Source organism: Columba livia, chromosome 1 (genome assembly GCF_036013475.1).
Source record: "Columba livia isolate bColLiv1 breed racing homer chromosome 1, bColLiv1.pat.W.v2, whole genome shotgun sequence".
Classification (NCBI taxonomy): domain Eukaryota; kingdom Metazoa; phylum Chordata; class Aves; order Columbiformes; family Columbidae; genus Columba; species Columba livia.
In genome coordinates this window covers 84,993,916-85,010,465 of record NC_088602.1, presented here as the reverse complement: position 1 = coordinate 85,010,465, position 16,550 = coordinate 84,993,916, and the positions used below count along the sequence as shown (strand labels likewise).

At 43.8% G+C, this 16,550-nt stretch overlaps 1 protein-coding gene across 3 annotated transcripts in view; it reads left to right on the top strand.

Annotated features, from left to right (window-relative positions):
* The window catches only part of GJA8 (gap junction protein alpha 8), a 40,419-nt gene extending 25,301 nt beyond the window's left edge, over positions 1-15,118 (top strand). The window contains exons 1-2 of one of the 3 annotated variants that reach the window (XM_065064997.1): positions 6,984-7,173; positions 9,640-15,118. In XM_065064997.1, coding sequence (XP_064921069.1) covers positions 9,650-10,852 — 1,203 coding nt within the window. In that variant the 5' untranslated portion in view covers positions 6,984-7,173; positions 9,640-9,649 and the 3' untranslated portion in view covers positions 10,853-15,118. Of the gene's footprint in view, positions 1-6,983; positions 7,174-9,639 lie in introns of those variants that run through there. The other 2 variants (XM_065065007.1, XM_021299555.2) reach the window with 2 other exon arrangements.
* Positions 15,119-16,550: the final 1,432 nt, after the last annotated feature.

The window sequence follows — 16,550 nt, the reverse complement described above, 5'->3', positions numbered from 1 at the left end:
GATTCAAGTGAAAATAAAGATATTACTAGAAAAAGAGTGCTTTGTCAACAAAGTTTACACTGACTCTATGGGTAAAATCAATGACATAAAAATGACCTTCATGTTAGCTTAACTCCATCTGTTTAACTGTTGTAAAAGTACTATTAAAGATCGTATTCACAATAGGTATTACTGCATCACTGCAACTTTCCCGTGTTTGCTTTGCTGTAGTTTTGTGTTTTGCAGAAAAAGTTCAAGAAATGAGGGAAGAGAAAGGCAAGGTTTATGCACAGCGTAATAGGCACAACGTGCCTTCTCCTTTCTCACTTAGCACCTCTGGGTCTCCCCTGGTGCTGCTCAGAGCATGAATGAGAAAACACCGCCTGCTAGTGGTTTAGGCTGCAGCAGCCCGAGAGGCCGCTGGGCAGCGGCTGCTGCTCCCTGTGGCTGCTTTGCTGATGCTACTCCAGCAACTGCAATGGGACAAGGTGCGTGGCTCTTCTTGTTCCTCCTGCCCTCAGATATAATCATACAATGTCCTGAGTTGGAAGGGACTCACAAGGATCATCGAGTCCAACTTCTGTACCTGCATGTGACAACCCCGCCGTTCACACCATGTGTCTGAGGGTGTTGTCCAGTCTCTTCTTGAACACTGTCAGGCTTGGGCCATGACTGCCTCCCTGGGGAGCCTGTTCCTTATGTCCAACCTAAACCTCCCCTGGCACGTTTACCTGCCGTTCCCTCAGGTTCTGTCCTTGGCCGCCAGAGAGATCAGCGCCTCCCCATCCTCCTCCTCCCCTTGTGAAGAAGCCATAGACCATGATGAGGTCTCCCCTCAGTCTCCTCCAGGCTGAACAAACCCAGAGACTTTAGCCACTCCTCATATGGCTTCTTCTCTAAAATCAACAGCTCTGGAAAAGGTCAGGGCTGAACTGAGTGAGAAAAGAGGTTCTTACTGGAAGTGCCGCAGGTTGTTCGCACCCCATTTTTCATGTTTATTGTCAATGTCCAGATGAAACACTCTAAATAAGCTACGGCATTTAATCTTACTACAGTAAGAGAACAAACTGGTCGAAGTGTGGTTACAGCGAGCAAACACCTAACATGCGGCATGTTCAGAGCCATCACTGAAGCCAAAGAACAGAGCAGTGATCCTCCCAAAGCTTCCCTGAGGACAGCCCTCCTTGCAGAGCAGTGTGGAGATACCTCTGGGAGCCTGGGGTGAGCTAGCACCAGCATGGGAAACAGCACGGCACCATTGTGCTTCATTCTGCTCCAGATAGTTAGCCCCACTCCAGAGGAGATCATTAGCTCAAGTGGAAAGCTTTGCTGACACAGCCAACCTGCTCCCAGGCCTGAGCTGGTATCTCCCCAGCTCTGCTCTGCACTGGGTGGTGTAGAGAACCCAGGATGTCCAGGCTGAGTTTTCCAGTTTGGCGGCAAGATATATATATATTTTTTTAAACTTAAAATATTTCTCTGAGATTTCTCTAGGTCTTTGGCTCTGCAGCTTTCTGTAGGGCTAAAGGCCTCAAAAAGCTTCCTTCTTTTCCCTGATTGCTTTCCTGTGTATGAGGTAAGATCATCCTTAACAGATGTTTGTTTACCTCTTCATAAAAACCTCCTGTGATTCTATAGCCTCCCCAAGCAGTGTGTTGCAGTGCTTTGCTATTCTTGCCATTGCAAAGTGTTTTTCTAATGTTTAGCTATATCATTTTTATTGCAAATTAAGCTGATAATTTCTTCTTCTACTTCTGGTGAATGTAGAGGACAACTGCCTACTTTCTCCGCCCATTGTAACAAATATTTATGTGCTGGAAGACTGTTATCATGCCTCTCCTCCTGTTGTTCTTTTCCTAGAGAAAACAAACTCACTTATTTTATCCATTCCTTATAAATAATGTTTTTTCACATTTCTTATCATTTTGCTGTCCTTTTTTGGACTCTCCCCAATTTTTCTGCATCTCCTGTAAAACGTAGTGCCTGGAATCGGACACACTGTTCCTGTTGAGAGCTCAGCAGTATCAAGTAAATACACAAAATAATTGCTTCCTTTGCCTTATACGCAAAACTCCCCTTAAAGCATCTCAGAATATGTCTTTTTTTCTGTGGGAACCTCACTTAACAGGCTCCTATTCAGTCCCACCTCAGCTCTTTGCTGTACTGCTGCCAAAACGGTTACAATGTGGTTTGGATCAGCACATTTGGTGTCTGTGCAGTTACCTTTCCAGAACTGTGTCTTGGTGCAGTCACCTCTGCAGAGGGTGGCCCAGCTCTCCAGAGTCTCATGTTCCTCTCAAATTCACATCACCCCAGCACCCCTGCCTTCAGGAGGGACTGATGCCCCCCCAGCCCAGCTGTCATCCTTTTCGTTTTGTCCTCTAGTCTGTTGTCCAAAACATGCAAGTAAATACTGAGCAGTCCTGGAGGCAGAACTTCAGGGACATGATCCTCCCAGCTGGAAAAGCAAAGCCCTGATAATTACCCTTGATTATGGTACTTTGACCTGTGTAGCCTCTGCGTGGTGACCTAGCTTTCTGCTCTGGGATCTTGTGATCTAGACATTTTCTAAATGCTAACTAAAGTCAAGGTATTTTATATCTACCATTTCCTCCTCATCTACGAGACTTGTTAGTTGAAGAAGGAAATTAGCCTGGTTTGACAGGGTTTGTTCTTCAAAATTCCCTGCTGGTTGCTTCTTATCACCTTATTGTCCTTTAGCTATTTATAAATTGATTGTTTCATAATTGGTTCCAGTATCTCTCTAGGTATCACAGTCAGGCTGACTGGCCTGTAATTCCCTAGGTCCTCTTACAACAGTAATTTTCAGAGAAGAACTGCATTTAAGTTAAATAGATATTGAAAGACATTCCACTTTTGCCCTGCTTATCTTTATTCATTGTCTAGTTTTGTTCCATCCCTTAAATTAAAAACATATTTCCCATAAGTATTTATCCTCCACTTGAGGCTCAGCACAATCTAACCCTGACTTCTGTTACTTACATACTTCCCGAATTTCCCTCCTTCTTGATGCTTTGTATCTTTCTCCTTCTCTTTATGTTTTTTTCTTTTTTTTCGCAGTTCCCTAGCAAAATATATTCCCAGGCAATTTATAACATGCAGTGCCCAAAGGGCTCTGGAGAGTGTCCTGGAAAAATCTCAGAGCTCTGCCCCTAAAATGTGGACAGTGACATTTACTGGTCTGGTAGGGACATGGCAAGTTCTGCCTGAAGATTCACGCAGGGCAAGCTACATTAAAATGATTTCTGAGACCAGTAGGTGGCAGAGAGAAGGTGAAATCTGGGAGACTCTGGCTCTGATGATCAGACTGATGGACTGCTTAGGCTCTAGGGTGGTGTCCACCTCGACAGGTGGACAAAGAGATGCGTTACTAGAAAGCAGGTGTCGGCTACGCTGGGTAGCATCTAGCAAACCAGAGTGTTGGGTAAAGCTCCCAGCTTCTTGCCGGGTGGCTGAATATATCTAGTGCTCAGCTTCAGCCATGAGCAAAAGGTTTGTGTGTTCAGCAGAAGAACAGGAAGCATGTGCCACTTTCTAGCTAAGCAGATCAGGAGAAGATAACTTTGTTTGAGGGAGAGGTATCATTATCCAGGGTTGTGCGCTATATAATTGCACAATCTGCTATCATGCATGAACAGAGCTGTTCAATAGCATGGCCCTGCCCTGTCCTGACATCATGTCTGTGTTGGAAATCCATTTGGAATGAAAAATCCCACATTCCCCAAGTGACCTTGTAGTCTCTGAGCAAAGGGCTGAGTTGCAGTGGAGACTTCACAGGCTCAGCGCCAGAAACAGTTCAGCCACCAGACTCAAAGCAGCTAAAGGATGAGAAGTCAGCAATGAAGCAAACTTCTTTCCAAAGAAAATAACATTTTAAAAGTGCAGGAGATGTCTATGGTTCTTTGAAGGTAAAAAAAGGCCCAAGGACAAGAAAAAGGCACTGTGAGTAACAGTGTTAGCTGCTACTATTTCTATTACTGTTTTTTGGAGATGGAGGTACTCAGCACTTCTACAGATTGCCCAATGGGAGTGTAAATGATGGGCCAGGTACACAGATTGGAAGTGTTGAGCATTATCAGTGTGGGACTGTCAGTGTTGCAGTTCCTCAGCGAATGTTGTATGCTGTGTGTGAGGTCCAGTCTTCTAGACCTTTGGTATTGTGGTTTCTACTCCTTTCTTTCACAGCCATTGCTTTCATGTTACAAAGGTAGCTCTGACTTCCAACATTACCCTGGTGCCTGAGAGAATCCAGTCCCCTTCTTGTTCTCCTGCCCTCTCCGCTTCAATCCCCATCTCAAAAAACTGCTTCCCTGTGTAGCCCCAGTACAAGAGGAATTCCTCACTGGCCATCTTCATCTTGAGTTAGGCCATTTTCTGTACACCTGAAGGGGAGGAAGGCCCCAGTGAGCTGAAGAATCTGGCTGAGAGCTTAGTGGTGCTCTTTCAAAAGGCATTCAGTTGAAGTGACTGCGGGAAAAGAGGTTTTAGCCTGGAGGGTGTTGGTCTCTTCTCCTGAGTAGCAAGTGATAGGACAAGAGGAAATGGCCTCAGGTTACACCAGGGGAGGTTTAGATTGGATATTAGGAAAAAATTCTTCATGGAGAGGGTTGTCAGGCATTGGAACAGGCTGCCCAGGGAAGTGGTGGAGTCACCATCCCTGAAGGTGTTTAGAAGGCATTTAGACAAGGTTCTTAGGGACATGGTTTAGTGGCAGTTAGGTTATGGTTGGACTTGATGATCCTGAGGGCCTCTTCCAACCAAAATGATTCTATGACTCTGTGATTTTCCCCAAACCAAAAATGTCAGTGAACTCAGTGTGCCCCTTGTTAAAGGTTCTGCACCCCACTGATAGCAAAGAAAGTCATCCTGATAATTCGGATGAAGGTAACATATACCAAATGATCAGTGACTTGAATATAATTTCAGCACCAGATGCATCTTGCAAGTTGTTCTGCAACTTGCCACATAGTGTTTGATATTTGGATAGTGTTTGCAAGTGGCAGACAGAAGGTTAATGGGAAATGTCTCTCACAGTAGCTGGATGTAATTTAGAGATGGACTACAGCCATGTAGTTACATACCAGATTTGGGTTTTGGCTTGTTTTATTAGAGAGTCAAGGCCCAGAAAGGGATATGCACATTCAACCAGAGCTGAGTTTTCCAAAAAGACGTTTTCAGTCTGAAAAGGCAGCTTAACATCTGAACCATCTGGCCTCTGTGATGCAGCAGCTTGCAGGCAGTCTTTAAAGGTGTTTGCTGTTAATGGTATCGTTTAGTCCTCCCTCTCTTATAGCTTCCCAGAGGCAGATGAGGGTAGCAGTGGTGACCAGTCACTCATGTAATAATCCTAGTTTATCTCAGTAGCATACAGCAAAACAAAGCAACAATGGTGTTCTTTACTCTTCCTGACTGTATTTATTCCTCTTGTTGATCAAACTGTGCCTGTTCTTATTCACTTCATGTTCTTGGGACTTGTGTCTTCTCTGTTTGTCCTCCCTCCAGGACGACTATTCCCATGCTTTATGTAGCACAGGCTGAAAAATGTCACATGTAGACTTCTACTACTTCTCTATTAAGAGAGTGATTTATTAAGATCTTCAGAATATGACATTCCTTCCAACTGCAGGCATAGAGATTTATTTTTCTTTTGTGTCTCCAAACTGGTCCTGTTTGCAAAATGTGATCATTTTCCATCTCTCACTTATCCTCTAGCTCTTTTGAAATCCAGTTTGAAAAACATAATCTCTGCCGTCAGTTGTGCTTTGGACGTCGGGGCTATGCAACTCAGCATAAAAGATGTTTGGGAAGACAACTGCTGAAATGAGGCTCTCAACTTGCATGGGCACAAATGCCCCAAAACACTGAAGAGAGGCCTGAAACCACTGGTTTGAAGATACAAAACTTTGTGGCACTCATATGATAACATCTCATTCAAATGACAGCTCTTCTAGAGACAGAGCATCTGCTGGTGCCATTCTGGGGAATTAAATTTAATGTTCAGTCTGCATAAAGAGCTACTTGCAGCTACTTGCTGCTTCATCACTTTATGAGGCTGGTATCTGTATCATTGCTTAGCAGATCTTCCTTCCAGTAATCCTCTTTTTTTTCAGAGCTGAGTACCAAGAGCACACTCTGAGCAATTCATACAGAAAGACTACAAAAATTGCACCTCAGAATAAAGTTATATCCTTTGGCTTGTAACAAAAACTCACAGGGCAGTTAGTTGTATTTGTGGATGCATTGCTTTGCCTGTGATTTTTCTCTTCTGCAGGGTCTCCAGCATTTTTGCAGGTGGCTGGGGGTAGGCAATTGTGCCTGGGGTAACATTCCTGCTTGCTGGGCTGCTGGAATTTGGCTATGGTCCTTAACAAAACAGTTTGTTTTACACATTTTTGATGCATGTGCATTTGCAAGATATATTTGGAAGAAAAACTAAGCAGAACTAAGACACTGAAACGCGAGGCTGTAAACCTGTTATTTTTCAGAGTTGATTAATGTTATATTAGTTTTCCCATGCTTGGTGCTTCTTCCTGATACAAGATGTTAAAGAGCAGTCCAAACTATTTGACAATGGCATCGACAGGCCCAGTACCTCAGTGAATGCCTGTGCTGGAAATAAGAAACACAACTTGGCTGCTGGGTGTAGGGTAACAAATTAATTCAGTTAATTCTGCCACCATGAGATATGTTGGCACTCCCTTTTCACCTGTCACACCACAACACCTAGAGACTAGCGAGTGGGGATACACACAGAGCTGTGCTGAACCGTGGCAGAATTGCAGAGATGCTCTGGTCCCTGCTTAACTGTGCAAACTCCCATTTATGCATGTATTAGGTTTTCACTGCCTGTCGCCTGTTCCTCTCCCCCCTCCGCTCTTTCATGTTCAGTGGATTCTCCTCTCTGTGTCTCTGCCTCTCTTTCTCTATTTTTTTCTCCCTATTGTTCCCCACATCACTAACTGTCACTCACTTCATAAAGCCGTCTGGCTCGGAGCTTAAATATTGCAGGGCAACTAAAACCCACCATCAGAGCCAATTCAGTCATATCTGCTCAGTCGTGCGACAAGATTGGGACTTTTAGGGTAGGGAAGAAGAGAGACAAAAGTTCACTCTTCCCTGCAGAGTGCCAAGAGAGGAGGGGGACACATTTCTTCGGTGGAACCTTTCACAGCGGCAAGTTGCTTACTCAATGTCCTTAACCTGTATGGTCTTTTTACTGGTAGTATGCACAGGTTGCAACGTCTGGAAGGCGCAGGGCAGGGGTTTGCAACAAGCCTGAGTGAGTTAAGAAGACGGGTCTGTTGACTCTGAGTGGGCTTAGGTGGTCTCCTGCTCTTTTCCTCACGGCAGGCAGTTTAAGGGACAAGGTGACTGCCTAAATTCACTGCTTGCACCACTTTTGAGACTTGAGGGGCTGACTGCTTAGAGGTGTAATCCTAGACATTTGAACTGGTTATACCACTTATCTTCAGTCCACCCGAAATTGTTCCTTGCAGTTGAACCGGTTGAGCAACCTTGAACCACTTCACTAGCAAAAAATAGAGAGGATGGGCATGTCAGATTTTTAAAAAATGCGACTAGTTCGGAAGTGATCTCAGGAAGAGTTTAGCCAAATGTAGCAAGCTGCAAGCGAGACATTTGGCAGAGTTAGGAAACACTTTTCCTTCTCTTGTACAGTGGGTTTTCCGTATGATAAGGTTTATCGCATCTAGAATGTTGCTCTTGCTTGCTGCAGTGGAAATGCTCAAATGGTAGCTGTGGCTATCAGTGTGACTCACAAAGAAAGAAAGAGATGGATGTAACTGCTATGTCTGGGGGACAATGAAGTTTACATTGTATGTAGTCACGTTTTTTACAGAGTTGCACATGGCTGGGAGCTGTTGGGTGTACTTTGCTCTGTGAATTTGCAGAAAGATAATGTTTAAATCAGTTTATATAATGTATGTAAACAGCATAATCTTCTGCTAGACTTGTTAATGCAAGCGCTGACATTAACGCACTCTTTTACACAACTTTAATGACTGGGAAAGTAGCAATTTTCTTCAGCGATTAAATTATATGTTTCCCGCTTATGCATGCAAGGTGTTTGTGCAAGCTGAAGGACTGTGTTCTCTTCTTCATTTCCTAACATGGCTGTCTGGGCTTAAAATTTTATAAGGTTTCAAGGCAAGGAAAATGAATCCGTCTTGTTCTAGAAAAATGATGTCAGAAGGATTTTTTTCAGCTGAAAATTTGTGAAATTCCCCAGAGCCATAGAACTCTCAATATTTTGTGTGTTTGTCTGTGTGTGAATATGTGTACACAGTAGTTGAAACAGACTGGTGTGCGTTGGCGTGTTGTAACATATGGCATTACAAATATATCCCAGTGGTATGTGAAGAAGGAGGGAAGTTTAGATACTCAGATTTCCATCCTATTGACTGTACCTTTTTTCTTTTTTTTCCCAGCACTGGTCTATGTGTGTTTCCATTTAGGAAACTATAGGTAGCATCTAAGAGATGAACTTTCTAGATCCCTGTGAACAGCTATTTTATGAATAATGTTCTCTGTTTCATTTATCATGGTCCATAAGTCAATCTTTCTGAATCACTGTAATATTCTGCATTCCTCAGAGACTTCAGACTGCTGTGATGTGTTAAATCAGCCCATTCCAAACAAGTTTCCTCTTTATTTTCCTCATTCATAGATTTTTTTCACCGCCTAAAATTACAGACTGGGAAGTTCAGGATATGCAGGATGAAGTCCTGGCCTAGGAATAATTTCTTGTCATGCAAAAATAATGGCAGACATAATGTTTGACTTGGATTACTTGAAAATGGCCTACTTTCTTAGAGAGAGAACGTAGTATTTTAGGTCCGAGTTATAGACCTTTGTGCTTTTTATCCAGGTTAGTTCTAATGTCAGTGTGGCAACTGCCTTCAGAAGAGGATACAAAGAACAGCTCCATTAACACTAAATAATGATATTGTATATAACGCACACTATATAGCAAAACTAGTATATATGGCAGTTATTAAGCTTATACAGTATTACCAACATAGTAATGGTGTTTTAATTGCTATTCTTACCTAACAGAGTGATTTCTAAGGTAGAATTAACACATGCAACCCAGAGAGAACTCAGGTTTGTGTAGGTGCACAATGGGCACTAATTTGGAATCTTTTTGACGCGTGTGTGGTTCTGGTGCAGAATAGTTTGAGTGATTGAAAGCTTCACTTTCTTTTCTAACTACTGCAGCTGCATGCTGATAAATTTGTTTTACTGTGCTGCTGGTGAAGTGCTTGTACGTGTACAAAATATAAGCAGGTTCATGCAATGGAGCCTACAAGGCACCACAGAAGAATCTGACATGGAAAGGAGTTAAATATATAATACTCCCCAGCTGAAAAGTAATTGCCCAGCTAGAGCTAGGGAATAAAGAATTTAGTAAGCAGTTTGCTCTGGCTTCCCAGCCTTTCTTCTGCTCATAAACCATTGTGATCAGGCAAATAAGCAAGCAAGCAACCTTCTTTCTGTTCTCAAAGCATGTCATGGAAATACTTACTAGTTGAAATCAACAACAGGCATCAGTGGGAAAACCTGAAATCTTTTAAATTTAGCATAATTTGTGGTCATTCTCTTTCTCTTTTCTTTCCTTAGACAGTAAGAAATGGGTGACTGGAGTTTCTTGGGGAACATTTTAGAGCAGGTGAACGAGCAGTCCACTGTCATCGGGAGAGTTTGGCTCACGGTGCTCTTCATTTTCCGCATCCTGATCCTGGGAACAGCTGCCGAGCTTGTGTGGGGAGACGAACAGTCAGACTTTGTGTGCAACACCCAGCAACCTGGTTGCGAGAACGTCTGCTATGATGAGGCTTTCCCCATCTCCCACATCCGGCTCTGGGTCCTGCAGATCATTTTTGTGTCCACGCCTTCACTAATGTACTTTGGGCATGCAGTGCACCATGTCCGCATGGAGGAGAAGAGGAGAGAGAGGGAGGAAGCTGAGAGGCGTCAGCAAGCTGAGGTGGACGAAGAGAAGCTGCCCCTGGCTCCAAATCAAAACAAAGGCAACAACCCTGACGGGGTCAAGAAGTTTCGCCTGGAGGGTACCCTCCTGAGAACCTACATATTCCACATCATTTTCAAAACCCTCTTTGAGGTGGGATTCATAGTAGGCCAGTACTTCCTGTACGGCTTCCGAATTCTCCCCCTTTACCGCTGCGGGCGGTGGCCCTGTCCCAATCTTGTGGATTGTTTTGTCTCCAGGCCCACAGAGAAGACCATCTTCATTATGTTCATGCTGGTGGTGGCTTCTGTGTCCCTCTTCCTCAACCTGGTGGAGATCACTTACTTGATTGTGAAAAGGATCCGGAGGGCTCTGAGAAGATCAGTGGAGGAACAGCTTGGGGAGGTCCCCGAGAAGCCCCTCCCTGCCATCACAGTCCCTTCCATCCCCAAGGCCAAAGGCTACAAGCTGCTGGAAGAAGAGAAGCCAGTGCCCCACTATTTCCCTCTCACAGAAGTAGGGGTTGAGCCCAGTCCCCTTCCATCAGCCTTCAATGAGTTTGAGGAGAAGATTGGGATGGGACCATTGGAAGATCTCTCCAGGGCGTTCGATGAGAGGTTACCATCGTATGCACAAGCTAGGGAACCAGAAGAGGAGAAGGTAAGAGCAGAGGAGGAGGAGGAACTAGAAGAGGAGCAGCCAGGACCTCAAGAAGAGCCAGGGGTGAAGAAAGCAGTGGAGGAAGTGGTGAGCGATGAAGTGGAAGGGCCTTCAGCACCTCCTGAACTGGCCACCGATATGAGACCCCTCAGCAGGCTAAGTAAAGCCAGCAGCCGGGCCAGGTCAGATGATTTGACTGTATGAAGGTGCAGAATATAGGGAGCACATGAAAAGGAAAAGGTTGAAGAGAAAAGGAGAGTTGGAGAAAGAATCAAAAGCTATTTTTAAGCAAAGTGCTAAAACGGTCATTTGAATATTATTTCCTCTTGAGATTCTCAACTGGAAAGGTACTATCATGGTAGCTGTGCCTTATTTGCCCTGTATGTCTGTTTGAAAAGGAACATTTTCCTTGTTTCCACACGCCAGCTCACTCTTTACAGTAATAGCTACACTGTACACATAACTGATGTCTTTCAAAATCTAACGTGGCAGTGAAACCCAAATGTCACCACTGTGAATGTATTTACTGGAAGCTTTGTGTTCCACATTTCTCTAGGAACATGGGGAGGATCTGTCTCTTCAGCCAGTGATGGGGAAGACTGATCAACAACTGCATCTAGTATTTCTTTTTCTATTTCCACCCATGGCATGCTGAGCAGAACTCCCCTTTGCTGTTGGCATGGAATTGCAGTTATTTAATTCACAAAGTGAATTCTGTGCTCAGCATCACCACACTAAGATAGTAAGCACTATTTTCCCTCTATATTCAGAAAATAAAGGCCAAAATGTCCCCAATTTCTCTGTGAATGCAAATCTGAGTTAGGTGAAAATATTTTCCCTTTGTCAAAAATATTTCTGCTCTTCAAGTGACATCAACAGTGGACAAAGTTAACAATAGCTCTGTACTAGGATCTAGCAGATGCTCACAGATGGATTATTTGTTCCCAAGAGGGTCATCCAGCCCCGAGCCTATTTCAGAGAACTGGAAAGAGTAAATTCAAGTGATATTTTTTACTTCTAGGCTTGTGACTTAAAGATCTGAAACTTGATTTAGCAAAGCAAGCGTGAGAAGGCTTCCGTGAAAGGGGTGAACAGATACAGCCCACAAATACATGCCTTCAGGGCATGATCCTGACATGTGCTCAGTCCCTGGAGCTCCCAGTCTTACAGGCACTCAGCAAATCTCAGGTACAGAGTCCTGAAAACACCTGTGAACCTAAACCAGGGGTCTGGGTAACTGCGACTATTTAAACCTCAAAATACAAAACTGGTTGTTCAAGTTTGAAGTCTGATATGACAATAGTCTTTAGGCAACCTTCACAGTATCACAGTATCACAGTATGTTTGGGATTGGAAGGGACCTCAAAAGATCATCTAGTCCAATCCCCCTGCCAGAGCAGGAACGCCTAGGTGATGTCGCACAGGAACATGTCCAGGCGGGTTTTGAATGTCTCCAGAGAAGGAGACTCCACAACCTCCCTGGGCAGCCTGTTCCAGTGCTCTGGCACCCTCACTGAGAAGAAGTTTTTTCTCAAATTTAAGCGGAACCTCTTGTGTTCCAGTTTGATCCCATTACCCCTTGTCCTATCATTGTTTGCCACCGAGAAGAGCCTGGCTCCATCCTCATGGCACTCACCCTTTATATATTTATAAACATTAATGAGGTCCCCCCTTAGTCTCCTCTTCTCCAAACTAAAGAGACCCAGCTCCCTCAGCCTTTCTTCATAACGGAGGTGCTCCACTCCCTTAATCAACCTTTGTTTATAATTTGACAGATGGAAGCCATCCAGTGGTCTACTTTTCTGTTAAATGCCAAAGTCCCAAGTGAAATGAGGCCTTTCAAAAGATGAATTATACCTTCTGTGCCAACAGGTCTGTACAAAACTCTCAGAGCCTCAGCGAAATCTTTTTTGTTACAAAAGGCAGAAGAGCATGTGCTTGCAAATGTTTAAATGTCTAATTTTAGGACTACAGCAGCACCTTTAGGCAGGGACAGTGCAGCAATGCGTTCAAAAGCTTCAGATTAACAGCTATGCCCCCCTAAAACTGAGCCTCATTCTAGAAAAGTGCAGGTATGTGCTCCCATCTGCTCTGCTCTGCAAACCTCGGACCCTGCCAGCTCAGCAAATTCCTTCTGCCAGGCTGCAGCCCATCCTATTGTTCCCAGGGCAGGCTCTAATCCCAGTCAGGGAAAAAAAGGTCTTTGGCATAATGCATAAAACTCATCCTGCCATTAGCTAGAAAAGACCCCCTGTGCTCTCCCATTGTAGCAGGGCTGACTCCAAGCCCATTGATGTCAAACTGGGTTGCTGAATGAGCTCTGGGTAGGCTTGGGCTCACACCTCCAGTCCTGTTGCCCCATGTCCCAGCCCAAGCAGCCACCAGTACAGTCACTCGCTGGTCTAGCCTGCTCGGTGGAGTTCCACTGCCTCATTATGGTGCTGCCCTGTGCAAACACAAAGGTGGCTGGACTTTGCTGCTGAGTGAAGTAAGCTGTACATATGTAGAAAGTTTCCAGGGTGCATTGGGATTCTTCAGCACCATAGTGGTGCCACTTTTTTTTTTACACTATTAATCTTTTTGCTCCTCTTGGGCCTGTGTATTTTCCTAAGGTTTGCAGCCTGAGGTCAAAGTCTTTGCTCCCTGGACAAAAGCTGTTAGCTTGTCCTTCCTTGTGAAGGAAGACTGACAGTTACCTCCTCAGTTTTGGGAAGGAATATGACAAAGCAACATACGCGAAGGGACATGCAGAGAGAGAATCTGGAGGCAACCATTTATCTACTCTCTTCATACAGAAACACAAGAACAGTTAACACAAATGAAAGACATCTGAGGAAAGAGAATGTTTTTCTGCAGGAAAAGAGTCCACTGTGCCCAATTAAAAATACATGAATTCAAGCAAGGGCAAAGATTTAGACATACAGCAAAATAACTACATTTGCGCTAGATGGGGTCTATTACTTTTTATTTCCTTCACAGAAAGATGTAAGAGAGTTTTAATGGTTCTAAGCATAAATCAGCCCACTTGTCGAAAGGGGTTGTAAACACACTCGCCTGTAGCTAAAAACTAAAACCCTGTAATGGTTCAGTATGAAGTATCTTCTACCTTCTTCAGAGCATCTGACCATTCCAGATACCAATGTACTGGACTAGAAGAATCACTCCAACCCCTGTTTACTTCTAGTTATTTGACAAGTCCTTTTACCTACCAGGTATTTTAATGAACATCCCTGTTCCTGACTGCTGACATGCATTTTTTCATTAGATCACTGGACTAAAAGACGAGCACTTATTCATCAGAGGCATATAGTTCACAATGTGGCTGTCAGGTGGTCCAGTCTCTAATCATCAGATGTTGAGTATATGTCATTCTTTTTCACTGGAGTGCCTCAGTAAAATGCACCGTAGACAGCGTACTCAATGGACACTCTGTAGTTCTTCCCCAGCTGCCACAGGAAAGCTTATTTTATCCTCCAGGTCATGACAGCACAATGAAACAATCCAGCGTCTTCCTCCTGCATCCAGTCAACTGCTTGTTGATTTTTTTTCAAGTACCCTGCCAGGCTGCTAACAAATCTGTAGCCACCAAGTACGAGCCACAGCATCAAGAGAGCACTTCTCAGCGAACTGGGCAGGGAACTTAACAGTCTGGTTTTCTGGCATTCAGCGTCATCTCTGCAATGAAATCACTATGGGACTGTCAGCAAGTCATTCTTCCTTCTTGTACGACTGAGAATAATTTCCTACCTCACAAAGATGATGTGAGGTTCGATATATTGTGTTAATAATAGAATGGGAGGTCCTTGGATGGAAGGCCCTACAGATGAGCAAAGGATTATTGCTATATCTGGATGTGATAGCATATAAATGAGTTTCACTCCCTCTCAATGACAGAAATTTAATAATTTATTCAAGAAATTCCTAGTGAAGTTGCATGACAGCCTCAGAGTTGTAGATTCAGTGTATGATTCTCCTTGAAAAATAATTAAGCAAAACATAGATATATATGTAAAGAACAGCAAAAAATATTTTCTTGGGAAGGGGGAAGTCACTGGACTTTTAGAGCCATGCCTGGATCATTTAAAGGTGTGTGTTCCCCATTGGCTCCCTGTGCAAATAAATTACTAATGGATCACATGACTCTCTGCAAGGAGCATAAGATGCAAGTGTCAAAACCACCAAAGGAGGTGAAAGTAGAAGAGAAAGGTAGTGTCTTAGCTTACAATAGCATGTGGGAGTTGGTGTTCTCTAGTGTCTAGAGCAGTGGACCTAGGATAATAATCTTAGATTTATTTCCAGCTCTGCTTCTGACTTGCTGTGATAATCACTTTACCTTTCAGTGCCTGTTTTCTCCACCTGTAAAATGTGTGTAAGAATTTTCACCTACCTCACAGGGATGTTGTGAGGCTTCCTTAATTCTGTTTGTAAAGTAAGTAGCAATGATCTGATGAAAAGCACTGCTGAAATGCATGGTATCTTTGTTATTTCCTGGCAGAACTGCTAAATTAGTTAATATATGACTTCTCAACCAGAAGGGCAGTAGGTTGAAAATGTGAACACTGCCTTGCACTGACAACATCAACACAGATGTGGATTTGCCATGAGTAAAAAAGATGTCATTGATTCCACACCCCTTTCTCTCACCTTAGCCTTGGCCTGGCCACACAAAGCAGCAGTGACAGTGTGTTTGCATGGACCACTCTTCACCACCCCCAGTATCCATTCTGGGGAAGCACTTATGCTTAAATAAGACAGTTCCTGGAAAGGGGTGCAGGTTGGTGGAGCTCTAATAGTTTTAAGGGCCTTACTAGGCACGTGGGGAGGGGGATGTATAATGCACAATATTGCTGAGCTTCTTTTTAAACCACTCAGTGCAAACTCCCAGTAAACTTTCCAGAGTCTCCATGAAAGAGTTTACCATAGCTTATGGTGCACAGGAAAAAAGGCACCATTCATGAATGCAAACACACAAATGATCATGTTATACTGATTCTTTCCTTTAAGTGAGACAGATACCAAAGATCTCTTCACACTGAAACGCAATGAGGTACAGATTCCTCCTCCTGTATGAGGGGAGAGATTTGGGGGTATCTCTGCTCTCTAGGTCTGTGTGGGCATGAAATCTGCTTACTGAGGGAAGAAAGTCCAGTCTCTCCTGCTACGCAGTAACTCACTGACTGTGCAGTTTTACATTTAAAGAGCATCTGTGTCACACAATGCTGAAAAAAAAAAAAAAAGGTGGCAGTTAGCTGTTTTGTACAGAAAACGGTTTTTCTGGCTGACAACTGAAAGTAATCCTAGCCTAGGCATAGTTTTGCTTAGCAGAGATGGGAACATCCATGAGAACTAGACTAAAGCCTTCCTATAAGCCTGAGGCAGTTGTGATAAAACAGTACATGGTGCCAGATTTTCTGAGGGCCAGGGTCAGATAGGCATACCAAAATCAGGGGACTTGTCCAAGTATTGGAGTAATTTTTTTTCCCCCAACAGAATGATACTACCAGTTTTTAGGCTCTGTGTGTGCTACACCTTTTAACATGGCTCAGGAAAGGCTTTCTGCCAACACAAAATGTGCTTATGCAGTTGAGTAGTAACCATGGCAAATAAATGTGTGTTGACTTGCCAAGACATAGCCTGGCACACAATCCTTTCCTTGCAACTAGCTTGGCATGCACCTATTTCAGTAGAACTGACAAGACTTTGTCAACAATTTGAGTTTTTCTCTCAGCAGCTTGATGTACAAAGAGACATTGAAGGTTTGTTCAGCCTAGTGAGGATTTATGGGTTGGGGAGCCCTAAATGCTGTTTTCAGGTACCTAATGGGGAGCGCATTCTCCACAGAGGTGCACAGCAAAAGATCAGAGGCAACAATCACAAGGAGCAGCAAGGAAAATTTTGACTA